Here is a 22,353-nt window from a genome sequence, read left to right on the forward strand (position 1 = left end):
AATTCAAATATTTTCAATTAATGTTTTTCAAAAGTATAAAAAAGTATCTTAACAATATATAAAATCTATCTTTGTGGAACAAGAAAAAAATCTAAAAAATCTTATTTTCGGAAACTGAAGGAGTATATACTATTTCATATTAGTTTAGGAAATTAGGTTGATTTATTCTTAATATAAACTATGCATCTTGTAACATTATTTTCACGAGAGTCTAATAATATTTTTCCTAAACACTTTTGTATGTTTTACTATCATCAATTTGTCATGGTATCATCAATTCTTCCTAATTAAGCTAACATGTTAACCCACTATTTTATATATGATGTGTCATATAGACCTATAGTTTGTATCTAAAGTATCTCGAGGTTAAAACCTTTTGTATTGTTTTCCTTCCTATCAATGAGCATTGATAAAAATAAAGTCTGTTATGTGTGGATGTGGACATTAAACGCATGATTAATTACAAGTAGACGGGTTGAATTTATTAGCCATACAAAAACGAAGGAGGTGGTTGTATGTTTCAGTTGGATAATCAAGTGGATGTATGTATCATTAATCTTATAGGCCACCAATGGTATGTATCATTATTAAATATGGACCGTATATTATATACTAGCTCATTGGCCACCTTTTATGTCTATCAGCAAGTAATAACAACGTGATCAGCCGGGGGGATATTGATGAAGTCGCCAGCAGTCAGACAATATAAATAAAAGGCTTCAATTTTTTTTAGTAAAAATGTAAACACAACAAGAAGAAGCAGCTATTGGAGGTCTCAACTAATCCGCACAACCGCTTGCCGCAAAAAAAAGAACCACAGTTAATCCGAAAGTCAGAACCCGGTAATTTTGGTCTCCCCGATGATCCGCTCTTTATGATTGGCTCGACCGAGAACAACTCGATGCAGACTTCCTAAGCATCCACCAACACGAACAACAACCTCTTAAGAGTCCTAGAACTCCCGCATCACCAAGACCGAGCATTTATTGAAACGCAAAGAACCATACGCCAAGGACCTGCACAAAAAAACAGGGTGATAAGCAGCCGCAGCTCCATGCTTTGCCCTCCGGGTCACCGCCCGAGCTGGAAGAGCACATCCACAAGAACGCAAAGCAACCACGCGTTTGGTTCTAGTGCTGAGATGATGGGCTCAAACACATGGAAACACGAGACGCGTCCTAACCGAATGACCCAGCGGATAAGAAAATCTCGACATGGAAAGTCTCTGAGAACCAGAGAAACTGACCGGCACAAATGGAACCAGATCAGTTAACATTGTTATAATGTGGAAAATAAATACTTATGTAGATTAAAATGGTAAAATTAATCATGGAAACTAAAATAACATTGCATAATGATAATTTATTCTGTTTATGTATGAGTAGATATATACAAGATTGAAGAGGGGAAAAACTTGAAATCAGTAAACGTAAGATGTTCCAGTAAGATATAGGACCCGCCATGTAAATGTAAGATGTTATTTATTTGATAATATTTCAAGTGGCCTTTTGCTTTTGATATACTTTAAAGTCTTTGGTGGAGATTATTGAGCCGCCATATAGGATTTGAGAATGAAACTTCAAATTAATTTTGCGGATCTACCGACCACTGTTATAAACGGCTCAACTTAAAGTTTTAACCATATTAGACTTTTCTTTGTATATGTTCGAAGTTAATTTCACTCTACTAACCTGAAAAAAAAAACTCAAAATTAATGTAACTGAAGTAATTGAACAATGACTTAAAAAGGTTTGCAATGCACTATCTAACTTCATCATCTAAGTTCAATTTTAAATTCATTACGAATGCTTCTTATTATAGTATGAAATTTAATTCGTTTGGATAGAAGACTCAGAAATGACCAAGAAAATCCAAAACCCGTACCCGGTTCCTATAAATTTAGTACTTTTCAGTCTTTTGAATGCATTAACAGACATCACACACTGTAGTTAATTAGTTATGATATAAACTAAAGGGTTGGTGGAGATGGGCCTTAGAGTAATAGACCTTCTATGAATCTTTCGGGCTTTCAATGCAGATAGGATTCGAGAAACTTAATTTGGTTATTTGACCGATTTCCATGTTATAAACAAACACAATAGTTGTGTTGTTGTTATGTTAATACCACACTCTTGCCTAGTGTTACAATCTACTGATAGAAACTAAGGTGTTTATTGAGAATAACCGCCAAACCTCCCTTTTTTGATCTCTACAAACCAGAGACTCAAGCCAATACGTTCTTGCTCACCAAAGAGAAGCAAGCTCAAGACACCAACTAAGTGACTCCCTTATTCTTTTTGGGTCCTCTTATATAGTATGAGGTCCAATAACAATTGTAACAGACTCTATACCACTTTTGTAACTACTTATTATTCTAATGATAACTCACTCTTCCCGCCTTCTACTCTTGTCTCTTCTTCCTCACGTACACTCTATGTAGCATATCAATACCCCAATTAGCAAGATTCAGCTTGTCCTAAAGTGAAAAACTTGGAAACTGATTCTTCAACTCGCCAACCTTCATCCAAGAAGTCTCATGATCCGGTAAATTCCTCCATTTCAGCAACACCTCCAAATGACCCGTCTCATTATAACGAGTCTCCAGTATCTCTTCAGGTTGAATCAACAACTCTTCTCCCATAGCTTCGGGTAACGCTGCTGTTACCGTAGAATCACCGATCACTGGTTTCAATTGTGAAACATGAAAAACCGGGTGAATCCGTGATGTCTCAGGTAACTGCAAACGATAAGCAACCTTCCGCACTCTACCCGTGACCACAAATGAGACATAATATCTCGGAGCAAGTTTCTGAAACAACCGTTTACTCACTGACTGTTGACGATACGGTCTCAATTTCAGAAAATCCTTACATCCCACTTCAAACTCTAACTCCCTCTTGTGTTTATCTGCATTATTCTTCATCCTTTCTTGAGCTCGTAACAAGTTTTATTTAATGGAGCTCAAGAACTTCTCTTACTCCAGAAACATCGCTTCTACTTCGAAGTTTTGCGTCGCGCCCACCTCATAATCCAACAAAGATGGTGGTTCTATTTCATAAACTAGCTGAAACGGTGTGCACTTTAAAGCAGTGTGATACGATGTATTGTACCACAGCTCAGCCCAAGGAATGAATTTGGACCATGTTTTCGGGTGAGTTGAGGCAAAGCACCGCAAAAACGTCTCCAAACATCTGTTGAGAACTTCCGTCTGCCCATCAGATTGCGGATGAAATGCTGTACTAAACCGTAAACGCGTCCCTGACATCCGAAAGCACTCCTTCCAAAAAGAACTCAAAAAAATCTTGTCCTTGTCTAAAATGATCGACTTTGGATACCCATGCAAGCGTATCACCTCCTTGACGAACTTCTGAGCAATGTCGATGGTTGTGAACGAGTGTTTAAGCGTAATGAAATGACCGTACTTGCTTAAACGATCTACAACCACCAAGATGACATTAACGCCATTTGAAGTTGGCAACCCTTCAATGAAATCCATAGCCACATCCTCCCAAATCTTCACCGGCAATTCAATAGGTTGAGGCAACCCAGCTGGTGATAACGTTGAATACTTGTGTGATTGACACACCATACACACAGCCACATAGTCCTGAATTCGCTTTCTCATCTTGGACCAGTAGAAAATTGCCTTAACTCTCTGCAGTGTTCTCAACACCCCTGTGTGACCTCCTATCAAGCTGTCATGACATTCCCTCAAAATCAGCGGTATCTGCTTAGAGTTTACCGGAATGACCAACTTGTTTTTATAAAACAAACGGCCACTTACAATCGCAAACCCAGTCTTCACTTCCTCTCCCCTTTGTAACTTCAACAACACTTCATGTATCTTCTTATCTTTGCTGATTTCTTGGTATAAATCTTGAAGTTGTAGGTATGATGGAACTGTCAATGCCAACAACTCCGCAGACTGCATTGTCAAAGCTGAGTAATCAATGCGTGAAAGACGTTTTCACTCCCCACCTTGTACTCAATATTAAACTCATACCCTATAATTCTTGTCAACCATCGTTGATAATCCAAAGTAATTTCTCTCTGCTCCATTAGATATTTGAGACTTTGTTGATCATTTCTCACAAGGAATCTTCTCCCCAACAAATAGTGTCTCCATTTCTGAATAGACATCACAATAGCCATCAATTCCTGCTCATATATGGGTTTCTGTTGCTCCTTCTGAGTTAAGCCGCGACTGAAAAATGCTATTGGATGATTGTCCTTCATGAGAGCCGCTCCTAATCCAAATCCAGACGCGCCAGACTCCACGATAAACAGCTTGTTGAAGTCCGGTAGAGCCAGTACCGGAGCTGATATCATAGCCTCCTTCAGTGTAACATATGATGTCTCCGTAAACTTAGACCAATCAAACTGATCCTTCTTCAACAACTCCGTCAATGGGTTTGCTATAGACCCATACGCTTGCACAAATCTCCTGTAATACCCCGTCAAACCAAGAAATCCTCTCAAATCCATCACCATCTTCGGAATAGGACATTTCGCCACTGCCTCAATCTTACTCCCATCAGTAGAAACTCCGGAGCTGGATATTATATGGCCTAGATACTCAACCCTTTCTTGAGAAAAAGCACATTTCTTTTTATTTGCGAACAAGCTCTGTTCCACAAACACATCCAACACCAGCTTTAGATGCTCCACATGCTCTTCCAAGGAGTTGCTATAAATGAGAATGTCATCGAAAAAGACTAAAACAAAACGTCTCAGAAATTTTTGAAACAAATCATTCATTAATGCCTGAAATGTTGAAGGCGCATTTGTCAACCCAAATGGCATAGCAAGAAACTCGAAATGACCATCATGAGTTCTGAAAGCTGTCTTCTCAATATCCTTCTCAGTCATCCTTATCTGATGATATCCAGCTCTCAGATCCAGCTTTGAAAACACCTTCGCTCCATGTAGCTCATATAGCAACTGATCAATCATGGGTATCAGGTATTTATCCGGAACGGTTGCTCTGTTCAAAGCCCTGTAGTCTACACAAAATCTGTGTGAATTATCCTTCTTCTTTACTAAAAGTACTGGACTTGAATATGGACTCTGACTCGGTCGCACCAACCCTTCCACTAAAATCTCTTGTACTAGCTTCTCCATGGCCTCCTTGTGTGCATGAGGGTATCGATAGGGCCGCACACTAATAGGCTGAGAGTTTGCTTGTAATGTAATAGAATGTTCTCTGCCTCTCAATGGCGGTAATCCTTTCGGTTTCTGGAACACTTTATCATATTGCGTCAATGTCTTCTCTATGATAGTTGGTAACTGTTCTCCTTCGCTCTCTTTAATCTCCATGTTTTACATTCCCTTCTTCGCTTCTTTCCTAACGCCATTGGATAAAGTTTTCAATGACATATTCTGTGCATGTAACGACAGATCTCCCTTCAATGTTACCAGTCTTCCTTGATAATAGAAAGACCATTCATTGTTCTCCCAATCCACATTGCACTTTCCCAATGTGCGCAGCCACTGCACTCCCAATATAACAACCACATTTCCCAACTCCAAAACTATAAAGTCATCTGAAAATGACATCTCCGGTAACACCACTTTCACATCCTGACAGACGCATGTGCCTTGCACTGACACACCAGTCCCCAACAGCACATTTAGGTTCTCATACCTTGTAGCTTTGAGTTTGATCTTTTGAACTGCTGCAGGTGAGATAAAGTTATGTGTTGCACCGCTGTCAATCATCACTACCACACTGTTCTTCTTAATCAATCCTCGGAGTTTTGTTGTTGTCAGAGAAGATAATCCCAAAAACGAACTGAAAGACAATCCCATCATTGAAGCTGTCGTACCTTCTACTTCCTCTTCGACCTCTAGGCCTGGGCATAAAATCCGGAATCCGAAATCCGAACCGAACCCGAACCGAAAAACCCGACCCGTTATCCGACCCGAAACGTAAAAATACCCGAACGGGTTTTGTAGGGTGGTACAAAAGATATCCGAACCCGAAGTGTTATTAACCGAACCCGAACGGGTAACCCGAAAAATCCGAAATTAATAGTCATTATAAATATTTTGAAATATATATAAGTATTCCAATTATTAAATTCAATATTTGTGATAATATTATATATAATAATAAATATTAAAATTCTAATAAATGCTTTAAGTACACAATTAGTTATAAATAAGTATTTTATAATTTTCTCATTGAAATAAAAAGTCTACTCTCTATAAGGCAATACATATTGTTTACAAATGATGTTTGTTTTCATGCTTGATTTAACATTTTATTGTTATTTTATCAATTTTATATGTGATAGATTAATTTTTACTTTGGTTATATCCGAAACGAACCGATATAACCCGAATCCGTACGATATATGATTGCTTTATGGGTTTTATGGTGCAATACATTTTTGAACTGAACCCGAAGTGTTATTATCCGAACCCGACCCGTACTAATAAAATTTTAGTATGGGACCTAGAAGCGTAAACCCGAAAAATCCAAAAACCCGAAAAACCCGACCAAAATGCCAACGGGTACCCGAACGCCCAGGCCTATCGACCTCTATCAAAGATTGATCCAATATTTCCATCTCCAGACCATTAATCACCGTAAGCACATGCAGGGCTTTGCTTGGGCATCAATGTTGTCTTGACCATTTTTCATCGCAAGTAAAGCACAATCTCAATCTTTTCTTCTCCGCAATTTGTGCTTCAGTTAATCGCAGCTGTGGTCTTTGATTACTTGTTTCACCTTGTTTGGCTTGCTGAGGCTTTGGTGTCCAACCAGAGCTGTTTTTTGAAGACGTAAACGACTTAGAAAAAGTCCCTTTCTGCCCTGCCTTTGCTTCTTTTTGTCTTTCACGACAAACTACTCGATAGAGTACACTATCCTCCATCTGATATGCTGTTGATATCATCTCATCTAAATCAACAGGCTTGCACATGTTAACAACTTCTCGCATCTCTGCCTTTAGGCCATTCATGAATATTCCTTCCAATTGACGATCAGTTAACCCAGTGACTTGTGTTGATAGATCCTCAAATGCGTTAATGTATTGTGCCACTGAGTCTGTCTGCGTCACCGCAAAGAACGGTTGACTGGGATCCCTGAGCTTTTCCTTACTGAATCTCACCATCAACTTTTCCTTAAACTCCATCCAACTTCGAAAGGCTCTTCTATGCATCTCACTGTTGAACCAGCTCAGTACATCTCCCGCTAAGCTCACAGATACAACTTCCAGCTTCGTTCGTTCATCAAAACCTCCAATCCGAAAGAATCTCTCCGCCAGCGCAAACCAACCATAAGGATCCGCACCATCAAAGATTGGTAACTCCACTCGCTTCAACATACGTTCCCTACTCCCAACAATCATGTTCCGATCTACTGTTTCATCCATCCTAACACTACGTACAGGTTCCAAGTTAGAGTGATGTACCTGATAATTCGGGTGGCGATACGGAGGTGGCGAATCTTCGGATACCTCGATGCTCTTCGACAGTTTCTTCTCCAAACGCGCACACATCTTCTCATAGAATTCGTCAATCTTCGCCTCCAACGAAACCTCTATTCTCGACTCCATCGCTTCCGCGTTCTTCTCCAATTCGCAAAACGAATCTGTAAATCGACGATTCGTCGCGATCTGAGACGTTGTATGCTCCTGAAGCGTCGACGCTAGCCCCTCCAGAGTCATCAGAGGATCCGATTGCGAATCTCCGCCGTCCTTCGTCTTCTTCGTCATCTCGATCAATTTTCGCGAAGTCTCGATCCATAACGCTCACGACGCAGCAATTTGATAGAAACTAAGGTGTTTATTGAGAATAACCGCCCAACCTCCCTCTCTTGATCTCTACAAACCAGAGAATCAAGCCAATACGTTCTTGCTCACCAAAGAGAAGCAAGCTCAAGACTCACCAACTAACTGACTTCCTTATTCTTCTTGGGTCCTCTTATATTACAATTGTAACAGACTCTATACAACTTGTGTAACTACTTATTATTCTAATGACAACTCACTCTTCCCGCCTTCTACTCTTTTTTCTCTTCTTCTCTCTTCTTCCTCATGTACACTCTATGTAGTATATCATCTTCTTAGAGCATGATTAATGGGAGGTTTTTAGGGTAGGGTTTTTAGCGGAATATAAAAATCCGTCTCTTAACTTTTAACTAAAAAGTTAAGAACCGGCTCTTAAATAAGAGATTTAAAAGCCGGTTCTTAGTTTTTTTAGTTAAAAGTTAAAATATAGATTCTTATATTCCGCTAAGAACTTCACCCTAAGAACCCCCGTTAGTTATGCTGTTATGTCGTTGGACAAGTTCCACTAATAGATCTCTTGAATACCAACAACTGATACTCTATTGGAAATCAGAACTCTGTTCCACCGACTTTGAAATATCTTTTTTTTTTCTTAAAACAATTTGCATCATCTTATTGAATATTTACACAAAAAATAAGCCTACCTCAAACAACACTACCAATCAGATCTTTTATAATACACTATATGTAATGTCGGCTACCTCCCCACTATATGCTATACACACTCATTTTTCCGGAAGTGGCATTCTAAGTGGACTTTACTTCTTAAGCAACATGGTGAGAATCATGTACTAAAAGTATGGTGGCATCACATGTTTTTCACTCTCTCACACATACACACACTAAGAGCAACATGGTGATATATATTTGATGGTTTTTCATCAAATATATATCTAAATTTTGCACTAACTTAAAAGCGATAGATTATTGTGTATAGTTCCAGCAGCTTATATGTACTATATTAGTTTCTATTATCAGATCGATGATAGTCTCTTGAGACTACAAAGTAAATAAGAATTTTTTCCAATAGTTTGATCTCCTATATGATTGAATCTTAATCCCACACTAGTTGGATCATTCTGATTTTTTTAGAAATGTTTAGTAGTTACGCGTGCGTACATTTTCTTCTTGGACAACTTTTTATATGGGCAGAAACACTGCAGGTAGGCGAATCTCCACGTAGTCCATCCTTAATTTGGTGAATCCCATCATCGCATTCTTCACCGTACGATTCTATCGTGGTCGAGTTGCAACTGGTTATGTCCATCCAAAATCTCACTCACGTGCACATCCATAATTTTTTGTTTTTGAAAAAGACACCCATAATTTTTCTAAAACCTATAAGTATGGGGGTTTCTTTAAAGGTACGGCTAAGAGTTGAAAACTATCAAGCCTTCTTTTACACACCAGCCATGAATAAAATGCACCAGACAAAATGATTAGTGGCAATAATGTGATTATAATGAACATAAGGGCACACATGTCAGATATCTCCATCCCTCAATGCCTACATAAACCCTCCAATCTTTCTTGTAAACTACCAAAACCTTAAAACATAATCAGAGTTTAAAAGTCTTAAAAAGATGGCAAGGCAGATTTATACGTCAGCCTTTCTCCACTTAGCCACCATATTCTTCTTTTTCCGGACAATCTCAGCTGTCCGTTTCCCTCCTGGACCAACAACAGCTAACGACCTAGATTTCATCCGTACGAGTTGCAACGCAACGCTCTACCCAGACGTGTGTTTCACGTCGTTAGCTGGCTACGCCTCCGCCGTACAATATAACCCGGCGAGGCTAGCTAGGCTTGCCATCGGAGTTTCCATTTCCCGCGCAAAATACACAACGGCTTATCTCTCAAAACTCTCACGCGCCTCAGCCTCTGCCGCCGTCCACGACTGCGTTTCAAACGTGGGAGACGCCATGGAGAAGATGCGTGGCTCGCTCCGGCAGCTTCGGGAGATGAACCACCGTCGTCCCGGAGCTCCGACGTTTAGGTTCCAGATGAGTAACGTGCAGACGTGGATGAGTGCAGCGTTGACGGACGAGGAGACGTGTACTGATGGGATAACGGAGGAGATGGAAGACGGAGAAACGAAGACCGCCGTTTGCGAGAAAGTCGCCGACGTCTAGAGGTTCACGAGTAATGCGCTTGCTATAGTCAACACATACGCCAATAGTGGAGCCTAGGCCTTGATATGAAGTTATAATACTTGTGTATAATAAAGTATGATCAGTGTGCTTAGAGTTTACTGCGTTCGAGTTTTGTGTTGCTTTAAGCAAAGTTTAATTATATTCAAAACCAAGTCCAAGTTTAACCATCGTTGATGGCCCAGTGGCACTTGAGGGAAGAAAACCCCAATACGGTGTCCGCGGGTTCGAATCGCGGTGGCCACCCGGGCTCTCCCTGTTTACTTCCTTGGGAGGAGTTTACGTGCCTGCTGCGGGGCTCGAAGGACTAGTCGGTTGACCTCGGTTGCTGGATTACCCTCGGCTATCAAAAAAAAAAAAAAAAAAAAAAAAAAAAAACCAAGTCCAACGTTCCTTTCCCCTGCTAATTTACTATTCTTTTGTTTAAAATTCTAGATTACAAAAAGAAATAATATTATTATTCTATATGTTAAATAGTAAATACTAATGATGCTCTAACAGTTTACACCGAGCGTAGGATTTTTGCAAAGCTTGTAAATCGCATTCAAAACAAAGCAATGCTTGCGAAGTAGGAGTGATTGTATTGTTTAAATGCATAACGGATACCATATTTCTTTCTTTGCTCACCAACCAAAGAGAGACAGTTTTACAATTATGTGTGTTTCTCGGAGTCTTTCTTTACAAATAACTCACAAACTTGTGACAAATGAAACATTTACCTTAAGCTGAGATCACATGCCACCAAAAGGGCTGCTGCTGTTATATTGCTGATGACCACCTGCTGCATTAGCTGGAAATTCCCCAAAACCAGTGGTCTTTTGCGGCTCTGAAGCCGTGATTACTGAGAATTCCCCCAAACCGGAGTTCTTTTGCTCTTCTGAAACTGGGACTACTAGACCGGATGTCTTTTGCGGTTCTGATACCGCGAATGCTGGAAATTCCCCAAAACCGGATGTCATCATTTGCGGTTCTGAAACCGCAGCTACTGGGAAATCCCCAAAACCAGATGTCTTTTGCGGTTCTGAAACAGCGAATGCTGGAAATTCCCCAAAACCGGATGTCATCATCTGCGGTTCTGAAACCGTTGCTACTGGAAATTCCCTAAAACCGGGGGTCATTTGTGGTTCTGAAACCGCGGCTACTGGAAGTTCCCCAAAACCGCGTTCCCCAAAACCGGTGGTCATTTGTGGTTTTGAAACAGCGAATACCGGAAATTCCCCAAAACCGGCGGTCATTTGTGGTTCTGAAACCGCGGCTACTGGAAGTTCCCCAAAACCGGGTTCCCCAAAACCGGTGGTCATTTGTGGTTGTGAAACATTGACTACTGGAAATTCCTCGAAACCGGTGGTCACTTGTGGTTCTGAAACCGCAGCTACCGGTAATTGCCCAAAACCGGTGGTCATTTGTGGTTCTGAAACAGCGAATACTGGATTTCCCCCAAAACCGGTGGTCATCTGTGGTTCTGGAAATTGCCCAAAACCGGTGGTCTTTTGCGGTTCTGAAACCGCAACTACTGGAATATCTTCAAAGTCACCAAAAGGATTTGCAGCGCCTGGTGCAACCTGAAGCTCTTGCTGCTGTTGTTGCTGATAGGCTGGCTGGTAGGGGCCGAATGGGTTGCTTTCGGCTGAAGGGGCCGAAACGCTGTTAGAAAATGCAAACGGGTCTTGAACCTCAAAAGGATTGGGAGCTGGCGCCCCGTAAGCAGGCTGTTGGGATGCTCTGTAGGCTACATCGTCATATAGGCTGTTCAGGGTGAGCGTGTCTAAGCCACCCGCCTAGCATTCGACAAAAACGGTTATAACTAAGAAGCCACAAATTCAATATACCAGCCCCAAACAGGATAATGGCAACTAATGATGCAAGTTAACATAAGAATATTATCTTACCAATTGCCTCTCTGTGGTTGCGGATATATCACTGCTAGGTGTTGTAACCAAGGCAAGCTCCCATCCTGACGGATCCGAATCTCTTGCTTGACCCAAATCAAAGAACGAAGACTCAACTGGAAACAGAAACTGAATCAGAAATGCGAAAGATAACCAACAAAAGGCGAACTTAGCGCTCCAGTGTGTAGTTTAAGAAGCTGACCATCAGTAGAAACTAATGCCAAAGCAAGCGCATTTTGATCCAGGATTTCTAATGGATCAGGTGCATCGTTGTTTAGACCCTGCGGAACACGGAAAGAATCAGAGACAGGAGAATGACAAGGACATAAAAAATCTAAAATCTATATCATCTGCAATAAGACTTCACCAATAGATCATCTGTATCAATTAAATTCTGTGGAGTTTCTGCTGAAGCAGGAGGTTGGGTCTCCTCAGAGGGAATAACAGTACTATCTGAAGGCAATGATGGTTCATGTTCTTCATGCGCAGGTTCATCAGTAAGTTCATCATCCGGCCTATACGTCAGAAGCTGTATGTTGACAGAGATTTTAGAAAATAAGTTACAAAAGAAAAGCAATGGTTCAGTAGGACCATAAATATGAGAATATAGACAATACCAGTGGCCCATCTGAGACGTCAACCATTTGAGGTGCGTCTCTCATATACTCCTCCATAGTTGCAAGAAAAGATTGTGGAGGCTTGAGAAAACAAAAAACACAGTTATACCGTAATAATATTGTCCATGCCCTTAAATATTGAAATGTAAAAAAAAAAAAGTTCTTATCCGATACCTCTCTTAAAACAGGAAACTGGAAATTCCTAGCAATTTCTAATCCCTTGCATACTTCGTAGAAATGAGAAAGGTTGCCAGCCTGCATAGATAGACAAGCTCTCGTTAAGTGAAATCTAAATGGACCCAATAGAGAAAGAAAAAAACTCAACAAAGTTACCTGCGAACCCGCGCGCTTGTATATATCAAGGGCCTTGATGGCATCATGTCTTGGCATTTCAAAGAACTGCAATATATGCATATATATGAGACATGGAAAAAGCAAAGACCACATGAAGAGAGCGAGTAACTTCTGAGGGAGAAGAAAAAACTGAGCCTACCTTTTCTACTAGATTGATAATACCTTCGTTGATGGCACAATACACTTTAAAGCTCTCCTTCAATACCTGCAAATAGAAATTTTAAAAGATCTCAGAACTTAACTCAACCTGTTCTTTCCAGATATAACATGAGATACTCGACATAGAACTAAGAGTAAGAACTAGGGATAAATGTGAACATGTAAGTTATGTGCCCGGGCTTAGTTTAACATACCAAAGCGAGTGCATACTGTATGATATGATTGTGCTTTGCAGCACCTTCTGGCTGAAAAAAAAAAAAACTCAAAATAGCAAAACTCAGTTCATTCGTCAAAGAAAGCTGCTCCAATACAGTTTCACAATGAAATAGAGAACGACACTAGAAAAGACATGCACCTTACAACCCATGAGCCGATGCAGAAGCTGCTGTAAAGCAGGCAACTGTTCCAAGAGTTGTTCACCATCTAAATCCCTTGTTTTGCTATACCCCTGGCAATCAAATTTCCAAAACAGAATACCATTAAAAATGTACATGAGGCCACAGAAACCACGTATGCGCAAAAAAGTTGGTACCTTCTCCTGCCCCGGGGAAACTTTTGGAAGACGCTCAGCCTCGATATCATATTTCAAAACTCTGAAGCATTGAAGCCGTTCCTCAAGAAACAAAGCATAAGCGCGAACCCAGACCGAACAATCCCATGCTGTGAGAGGTGGCAGAAAGCAAAATGTCTAGTCAGCGAGGAACTCTTCTGGAGAAACATTAAAAGAAGCTCATTTGCTTCTAGGAGGCCCATGAATGCAAGGTGACAGTAAGAACTCACCCGCTGTGGATGAGTCATCCTTGAAATTAGAAAGCTGCAAGAAGCGTCCTTTCCTGGAAAAGTTCAATAACTCTTCTCTAAACGTGGGATCGCCCTCCCTTACAAGCCGGTGTAGAACAAGCAATGCTTTTAACGCAACCTGTGTGAAGGAGAGAGAGTAACACATATAATAATCACGAGTCATTCAAATATAAAGATTTGAGAAACCTAACCAAAGCAGTAACCGATCTGATTAGATTATCATAAGGTGGTGATTCGATAGTATACCGTCCAGTTTCTGGTTTTGTGCAATCGACGAGAGAGTGTGTGAATGCAGTAAGCAACATCTGCTCGAGGCCGAGTTGCTGACGTGGCGATGAAGATCTCTGGTAACAGTTCCCCCGGAGAAGATAAATCAGATCTGGAAAAGTAAAAAAAAATAATAATAATTAAATGAAAAAAAAGAGGAATCACATACTCGTGAGATGGCGATCCTTGGGAGGACACTCGACGTGGTTAGTGGCTTTGACTATGGCCACTTCTATATCCTGCAGACAATTAAAAAAAAAAACGAATCTATGAGAGATTTGATCTGCGAAATTTGAATCGAGAATCGAAGGAGGAGTGAGGAGTGGATACGGCGTAATCGCTGTTGACGCGGACGAGGCCGACTTTAGTGGTGTCCTTTAGGGCTCCGTAAGCTCTTCGGAATGACTGAAGCGTTCCCATCGGAGACCAAGCCGTTTAGATCTCTTCTCTCTCTCTCTCTTGACTCTTGGATCTTATCAGATGTCAGTTTCTTCTTCCCCGAGAAAACCTCTGAGAGAAAATCTTTTGACGCACAGAGAAGAAACTTCGAAGAAGGAAGATAATTAGTTAAAGGAAATATTGGATTCGGCAGCTTTATATATTTATCTTTATTTTATTTTTTTTCTTTGTTTGACTAATTGCTTTTATTTTGTTTTTTCAAAGAAACTGTAGGTGACCATTCCTAGAAAAATATCATCATTCACAAATAATAAATTTTTCTTTTCATTCTCTACCTTTCATTTTTTTTAGAGAAATAAAAAACAAAAGTATTTTTTATTAAATTTGAAAAGAAACAACCATTCTTTTTTATTCCTGCAATTTTATTCCTTTACGTTTTTTATTCGTTCTTCTTGTTTTCAGAAAGGTCACCAGTCAAATCCAAAATTGTCATCGTTCGGCATATTTTTCAACATTTAATTTCATCCACAATATCATAAAAATAAATAATCTCTATTCTAAAATACTCAAGTTTTAGGATATTGCACAATACTAAAAAATTATTTTTGTTTAAAATTGATTAAAATATAAACTAAAAATTATTTAACTAATTACAAAACCAAATATAAAATATCATTGGTTATCCAATTTTTGATAAAGTAAAAAATTATATTAAAATGTAAAAATATCATCTATTTAGGAACATTAAAATTTTCTTTAAATAACATCTACTTTGAAAGGGAAAAAAGTACAAGATAGCATGCTTTGGTAAGATTTGATGGTTCGGCATGTTTTAAACTATGAGTCACAAACCCCAAAAAAATAAAATGCTACGATACAAGATGAACCTCAGGCAATTGAAACCCATACCAACTAACCAACGTCGGGAGATGAAACTCCAATCTTCTACAAAACCGAGACAAATAACGAAACCAAAATATTTCATTATTGCATCAAAAACAATACTTTTTTGACACGGACGTCCCAGTGGACATTATGCACTTGTTATACAACAACCCCTTAGAGGCCGTTCTAAGCATGCGTCCCAACGAATACCAACATGAAGACGGATCAAATTGAATAATAGAAGAGATATGGGACCCTAGCTACGAGTCAGTCCCTCTAACGTCGAATGATCTACTTGCTTGCGGGCAGATCGAGACGCGGTCGCTTCGAAGAGCTGGCACCGCTTCCATCGCCTCCGACGGAATGAGAACAGCCATCCATAAAAGACATGAAAAAAGAATATAATGGTACAACAATGAAAGCGGCTGCCCAAGTCAGGCTCAACTCCATAAGGGGGCGCTTCATCAACAAGAGAAGGATATTTAGAAAGGCTAGCATAATAAAAGAAAAAAATGAGCTTTCTTATTTATTTTCGCAGAAATATGAACTGGCTTTTACAGTACCTTTGGGTAGGCTCCGCATGATCAACAACAATAGCTGCACGGAGTACGGTAGAATTCCTCGGTATGGTCATTCGGGAAATCCCTCCGAGGACGACTCCCATACAATTTTTTGCACTAGATGGTTGATGTATTGGACTCGACCTTATCTTTCGTAGCATGCATTCCCATCGGTGTCGCTGAATGAAACCATATCTAATAGGAAATAACTCGTTCCAGTACCACTACCACTTCGAATGCGAGAAGGAAGGCTGATGAAGAAGAAAATAACTCGACTTTGCCTAAGGGCTCAAATCTTTTATTTTGGCTTTTTGACCCCATATTTTAGGGTGGATCTCGAAAGATATGAACTATCTCCCTCCAAACCGTATATACGACTTTCCGGTAGGAAGGCCGACCACTACATAAGCGACCATCAGTCCAGGAGAGAAGCAAACTACCTTTCTTTGATCCACCTTCCCGGGCAGGAAAGAGAACAATAGCTGCACGGAGTACGGTAAAATTCCTCGGTACGCGTTCCCCTCCAGATCATGGCCTTACCACTCGGTCCCCGATGGCCAGCGGGGTATCGATAGTAGTTCATTTACTTTTCCAGAGCACAGCGGTGTGCTTGTGCTGAATAGATAATCCAAGCAACATAAGTGTTGCTCATTAGTCCCACGAAGAGATATAGATGCAGCATACCGTAGTGCTCCCCAACTAAACCTTCGACATGCATTGGAGCAAGGTGGATCACCTTCTAACAGGGGCCATGAGGCAATTTATTAGATTTCGAGATAGGTCTGACCTTCCCAGATAAAGATTCATTCTGTCTTATTCATGTCTGGAAGAAGAAGGATCAGCAGAACAAGAATCTGTCTGCCGGATGAGGTTGGTCTACGATCAGAGCTCAGAAGATGATCACCCGGGAAGTTTCTTTCGTCAAACCTCTCCCATGCCCAATCTTTACATTAGTGGACGGACACCGCCCAATCCTAGAACATGAATCTTTCAACGTTGAGAAAGCGTCTTGGAACAAAACAACCAATGTACAAAAAAACAATCAGGATCAAATACGCCCAACTCCAAATCTTAGACAAGACCTCAAAATTTTGGAAAAATCAAGGAGCTGAAAACAAAATCTCTTTGCCACAACCATCTAAAAGCAAAAACAATTAGAAAACAAAGGAAACAAAGATATAAAAAAAATTGTCAAATAGATCAAATAAGTTGGAAAGGAGAAAAAGTTATAGAGACAACGCAAAAATAAAATAAAAATCTTTCGAATTAAAATCCAAGACGGCTAAAAGAAAGTTGGATCATTCAGCTTATTTTGTGATCCTCAATTTATTTTTAACATGTCTTTTGAGTATCTTTTTACTTCATTTGAATTTATCATGTTTATCATTATCCATTTGTTTAATGTACATGATTTTTCAAACTGTTTTTAATTAGGTTCGACGCAAAGGAAGACTAATATAAACTCGAGTTTGAATCAGTCTGTTGTCCCTCTCTCTATTGTTAGGTGGTCTGCAACTCATCACTGGCAAAGCAATGTGTACTTCTTCATGACTTATACTAGAATTGTTTAATTTTCTGGTTCAAAGCGTGCTTTAATTTTCTGCTAATATTCTACCTTTAAACTAACGGAAATCATATCTAACGGTCGGCAACATTAATCTTATCAATACTATTAAGAACTATATTTGAAATATTTCACCAGATGCTTCTTATTTGATATGTTTTGTAATCGCTTATTTTAATGTCATGGTACCGTCTGGTCTGTCAATGCATTTTCCCTTTCACCGAGATTTAAATTGTGTAATATTTGCATGTTAAAAATAATAGTTCCATGTTCACGTCTACCAAAATCGTAAAACGGTGATAAACTGACAGAACATTTTTCTTCTTATAACTCTTTGCAGTTTAAATTGTGAAATTTATATACTATAATTAATTGTACGTTTCATGGAAGCTATTACAATATCAACAACAAAAGGAAATGCATCCGTCAATTAAAACTTGGTAGTATTTAGGCACTTCATTGATTTTAAAAATTTACTCATAGATCATATCATGATCAATATTAAAAACAAGTATTGACAAAAAAAAAAACAAGTATATATAATATACATATACATGTTAAACAGGAGACCTAAGAACATGATTAACGCAGTAGCTTAGTGGGAATGCTTAATGATTCTCGGATTTAAAAAAAAAAAAGAAAATAATGTATTAAGAGAAGCGACAGTGCTTAATTAAGCCGCACAAGAAACGTATCTAATGAGACATGTGTCATTAGACGCGTCTTTTTCTCCCTCAACGAGTCGACTTCTCTCTTTTTCTCCCTCGACGACTCCGCTTCTTTCCTTCTCTCTCGGCGACTCCGTGTTTCTCGATTGAAACCTCGACGACTCCGCGTCGTTCTCGATCTCGAGGACTCCGGTTCTCTCTTTCTCTCCCTCGATGACTCACTGTTTCTCTCGCGAAACCTCGACGACTCCTCCTCGTTCTCGCGAAACCTCGAAGACTCCGCCTCTGTCTCGTGATCTTTCCCCGATGATGAATCAGTCGGCGTCTCTCTCGGTGGACTCGTCTCTATCTCTCTCCTCGACGAGTCCGCGTCTCTGTTGATGTCCTCTCTCTCGGTGGATCTCCTCGACGGTGAAAAACTTGTGCCTCTCTCTCGGTGGCTGTCTTCGAGGAAATCAAACCGCAAGGTAAACGTATGTATTATTCCTTTTATGTCTGAATCCTTCTTTGTTATTTGATTTTTTTGTTGTCTCGGTTACTTTTGATTAATTTTCATTTGTCTCTGTCTTTGTTTGTTAACAAGGACAGATCAATAGACATGAAGGTTCGTTAAAGAAGATGACTACAACTGCAAAACAGGTAAAATATATATCCTTATATTCATTTAGATTTGTCTATGTCTCTTGTGTTTGTTTGTTGACAACAATTGATTGGACGTTTTTAAAAAAAGCTTTGTGTTTTATTCATTGGTCGTTTATGATATTGATTGAAAGTGTTTTGGAGTGTGGTCTCAAATGAATTGATTGTCGTTCTTGTCTGAATTGAATAGATGATGTTAGGTTTGTCTCTCTCTTGTGTTTGTGTTTATTTGTATGTTTGAATCCTTCAATTTGATTCCTTGCTTTGTTTCTCATTTTTGATTTGCTTCTGTAGAGGAGGAGTGCATTCGTTGGAGCAAAACATAAAGGATCGTCAAAGCAGAGGAGTGCATTCAGTGGAGCAAAACAGGTAAATGTTTTAATCTTTTAAAGTCATTGAAAGCTTTATGGTTGAGTTAGATAGTTAATGTGTTTGGTTTGTTTCCTGTTGGCATTGATGTTCGTAATGAAAAAAGGATTGCTTATGGTTGAGTTAGGTAGTTAAATGACTTGCTTTTGTTTGAAAATGAATTGAATTGTCGATAATAAATGACTTGCTTTGTGTCTGATTATGGTTGTGAAAGGGTAATTAATAGAAGTTAGATATATGTCAACTCGAATGTGTTTGTTGTTAGTTGTTTTGAGTGTTGAATGTGTTTGGTACTTCTTGTTATATCTCTCTTCCATCTTTAAAACTCCTTGCTTCTCTTCCATCTCCAACAGATTCATATCTGTTATTTCTCTCGTCTTTCACTTCGGAAATGTATTTTAATTCATTTACTTAGTCTTCAAACTTTGTTGAACTGCTTAGCAGTCAACAAAATCTTGTCTTTGGTAACGTATCAGACAGTGAAACACTATCTTAATCGCAAGTTCCCTTCTTTGGCAGTCAAGGCACCGAGGATTCAAACTTTGGTGAAGACACTCAAGCCAGTCGTAAAGAAAGAAGGACGTGGACTCCAACAGACGATGTTGTGCTCATCAGCTCGTGGTTAAACACGAGCAAAGATGCAGTAGTAGGAAATGAGCAAAAGTTTCTTGCATTCTGGAAAGATTTGTTGCGTACTACAATGCTAGTCCTAAGCTTGCTGGCTGTGAAAAGAGAGAGGCATCTCACTGTAAGAATTGTTGGCAGAAGATCAATGATGTCATTTGCAAGTTTTGTGGAGCATATGAAGCTACGACCAGAGAGAAAAGCAGTGGTCAAAACGAGAATGATGTTCTCAAACTAGCCCATGGAATCTTCTTCACCAACCATAAAAAAAAGTTTACCCTTGAGCATGCTTGGAAAGAGTTGCGTAATCACCAGAAGTGGTGTGAGCTATCTACGGGTAAAAATGATGGAAGCTCCAGAAAGAGGAAGTGTGGGGATATTTCACATTCAGCAAGCTCTAAAGCAACTGAAGCAGATTATGCTGACGATGATGAAGTAACAAATCGTCCCATGGGTGTTAAGGCAGCAAAGGCTCGTTCTAAGAAGACAATGGTTGATGGGAAGGAGCTGTCTGAGTTTCAGACAATGTGGAGCATCAAGAAGCAAGATTTGGCTTTGAAAGAAAGGATGTCTAAGATGAAGGTACTTGACAGTCTCATTGCTAAACAAGGACCACTAGCGGATTATGAAGAAGCTTTGAAGAAGAAACTCATCCATGAATTGATGTCTAACTAGTTTAAGTCTCGATTTAAGTTTGTGTTGCTTGTTCTCGTTATTGTCATGGAGTTTTTGTAGTTTATCTTGTTGTTTAAGTTTCTCTACCTTGTAGTTTCTGTGTACGTGTAACTTGTTGCTTAAGTTTCTGTTTAATATATATGTTTCCGGTTGAACTTCTTGTTACTTGTTGTTCTGGTTTCTGTTTAATATATATGTTGTTGTTGTTGTTCTTTGTTTCAGGTAACGAGTGAAAGAGTGAAAGAGTGGAAGAATCATGGGCTTGCTGTCCTCATGTGTAGTCATTCACGAGCTTGTTGTCCTCATGTGTAGTCACGGTTGCTTATGTAGCTTTGTATTTTTCTGTGGACTAGTACTTGTGTCGTCACGGACTTGTATGTCTGAAAAGCTTTATGATGCTTTGTGTATGTCGGATTATTTAGTCACAGACTTGGTTTCTCTCTTTGTGTCTATATAAAGTTTGCAAACACCAAGATTATATTCACAACACCATTATCTCTTTGTGTCTCATTTGATACCATTCACTCTTGTTCTTTCTTATTATCAACATCTAAAACCACTTTGATCACAACACCATTCCGTCTTGTTCTTTGTTTTTTTCAAACACCATTCCCTCTTGTTCTTTATTTATTTTTAAATATAAAACCAATTTCATCTAAAACTCTTTGATCAAACCATATATGGCTTCTTCATCGCAAAACTTTGATAACACTTTAGATGGATCAATTGATGATACATTTGATCAATATTTTGATCAACATTTTGATCAAACCTTTGAGAAATTTACCATTCATGTTAATGATCAAGAAGAAGCAAGGAAAAAAAAGAAAAAAACGAGCTTATATCGAACGAAATCGTGAAGAAGACCATATACGTTTATGGAATGATTATTTCAGTGAAACTCCAACGCTGAAAATTTATTCCGACGACGTTTTCGAATGAACAAGCCATTGTTCATGCACATTGTTGATGGACTCTCCAACGAAGTTCAATTCTTTCGCCAAAAGAAAGATGGTCTTGGAAGGCTTGGTCTCTCTACACTCCAAAAATGTACAACAGCTATTCGTGTCTTGGCATACGGTATTGCGGCTGACACGGTCGACGAATACCTCAGGCTCGGTGAAACGACAACTCGGTCATGTTTGGAGAATTTTGTGGAAGGAATTATTTATTTTTCGGCAATGAGTACCTAAGAATACCAACACCAGCTGATCTTCAACATCTACTTGATATTGGAGCGCATCGTGGATTTCCCGGGATGATTGAAAGCATCAATTGTATGCATTGGGAGTGAAAGAATTGTCCCACCGCTTGGAAAGGGCAATATTCTCGTGGTTCGAATAAACCAACAATCGTTTTAGAGGCGGTTTCTGTGTATAACCGACACAAAATTGTCATATATTGTACTTCTCCACCACATGACCCTGATCTAGTCCTCTCAACGTCAATGTCATCTTCTCGTCGTCTACCTCTCTCTTCTCCTTGAAGACTTCAGGCTTCCCATCTTCATAATAGTACACACACAATCGTAATCAATATTAGACAACTAATATTACCAAACATAAAGAGAGAAACCCTATGCGGTAGCTCTACCTATTGATCTGGGGAGAGTGCGACCAAGTCTTGAGTCTTACGGACATCACGAGATAGATTGACATGTCCCCGGATACCAACAAATAAAACAAGAAAGAGTAAGATAAGGACCGCATGTGATGTTCCAGGATCTGATGGAGCCGTGGGAGTCCCAGTCGCCGTCGTGTATGGCCACACCTTGGATATGGTGGCCGATGGCGTCCGAGAAAATGTGATTTCCGCTCTTCCACCTTTTGTAGTGTTTCTCCACCGACCCTTTGAGTGGCACCTCTGCTACGTATGTTCCTGATATCGCCATTTCTCAGTTTTCCTTTAGAGATGAGTCAAGTGTTTGCTTGATGAGT

The 22,353-nt window shown here is 39.5% G+C and overlaps 4 protein-coding genes across 4 annotated transcripts; 2 read left to right on the forward strand and 2 right to left on the reverse strand.

Moving 5' to 3' along the window:
• Positions 1–9,222: 9,222 nt before the first annotated feature.
• Positions 9,223–10,101, forward strand: LOC106293381 (21 kDa protein-like). The gene has a single exon (XM_013729065.1). The coding sequence runs from the start codon at positions 9,380–9,382 to the stop codon at positions 9,926–9,928; it is 549 nt and encodes a 182-aa protein (XP_013584519.1). The 5' UTR covers positions 9,223–9,379; the 3' UTR covers positions 9,929–10,101.
• A 423-nt stretch (positions 10,102–10,524) lies between these two features.
• Positions 10,525–14,607, reverse strand: LOC106295355 (putative clathrin assembly protein At1g14910). Its single transcript, XM_013731233.1, has 15 exons — positions 14,364–14,607; positions 14,203–14,272; positions 14,013–14,110; positions 13,746–13,884; positions 13,498–13,625; positions 13,321–13,413; positions 13,160–13,210; positions 12,946–13,011; positions 12,786–12,851; positions 12,627–12,707; positions 12,453–12,533; positions 12,203–12,364; positions 12,038–12,116; positions 11,836–11,951; positions 10,525–11,724 (listed from the first exon to the last, which is right to left on the reverse strand). The coding sequence occupies exons 1-15, from the start codon at positions 14,451–14,453 to the stop codon at positions 10,678–10,680; spliced, it is 2,367 nt and encodes a 788-aa protein (XP_013586687.1). The 5' UTR covers positions 14,454–14,607; the 3' UTR covers positions 10,525–10,677.
• A 4,331-nt stretch (positions 14,608–18,938) lies between these two features.
• Positions 18,939–20,416, forward strand: LOC106344385 (glutathione S-transferase T3-like). Its single transcript, XM_013783776.1, has 4 exons — positions 18,939–18,943; positions 19,043–19,117; positions 19,637–19,865; positions 19,907–20,416. Exons 1-4 carry the CDS (start codon positions 18,939–18,941, stop codon positions 20,414–20,416), a joined length of 819 nt encoding a protein of 272 aa, XP_013639230.1.
• A 1,394-nt stretch (positions 20,417–21,810) lies between these two features.
• LOC106344386 (MLP-like protein 328) lies at positions 21,811–22,307 on the reverse strand. The gene is made up of 2 exons (XM_013783777.1): positions 22,121–22,307; positions 21,811–21,920 (listed from the first exon to the last, which is right to left on the reverse strand). The coding sequence occupies exons 1-2, from the start codon at positions 22,305–22,307 to the stop codon at positions 21,811–21,813; spliced, it is 297 nt and encodes a 98-aa protein (XP_013639231.1).
• Between the last annotated feature and the right edge of the window lie 46 nt (positions 22,308–22,353).

Source organism: Brassica oleracea, chromosome C5 (assembly GCF_000695525.1).
Source record: "Brassica oleracea var. oleracea cultivar TO1000 chromosome C5, BOL, whole genome shotgun sequence".
Classification (NCBI taxonomy): domain Eukaryota; kingdom Viridiplantae; phylum Streptophyta; class Magnoliopsida; order Brassicales; family Brassicaceae; genus Brassica; species Brassica oleracea.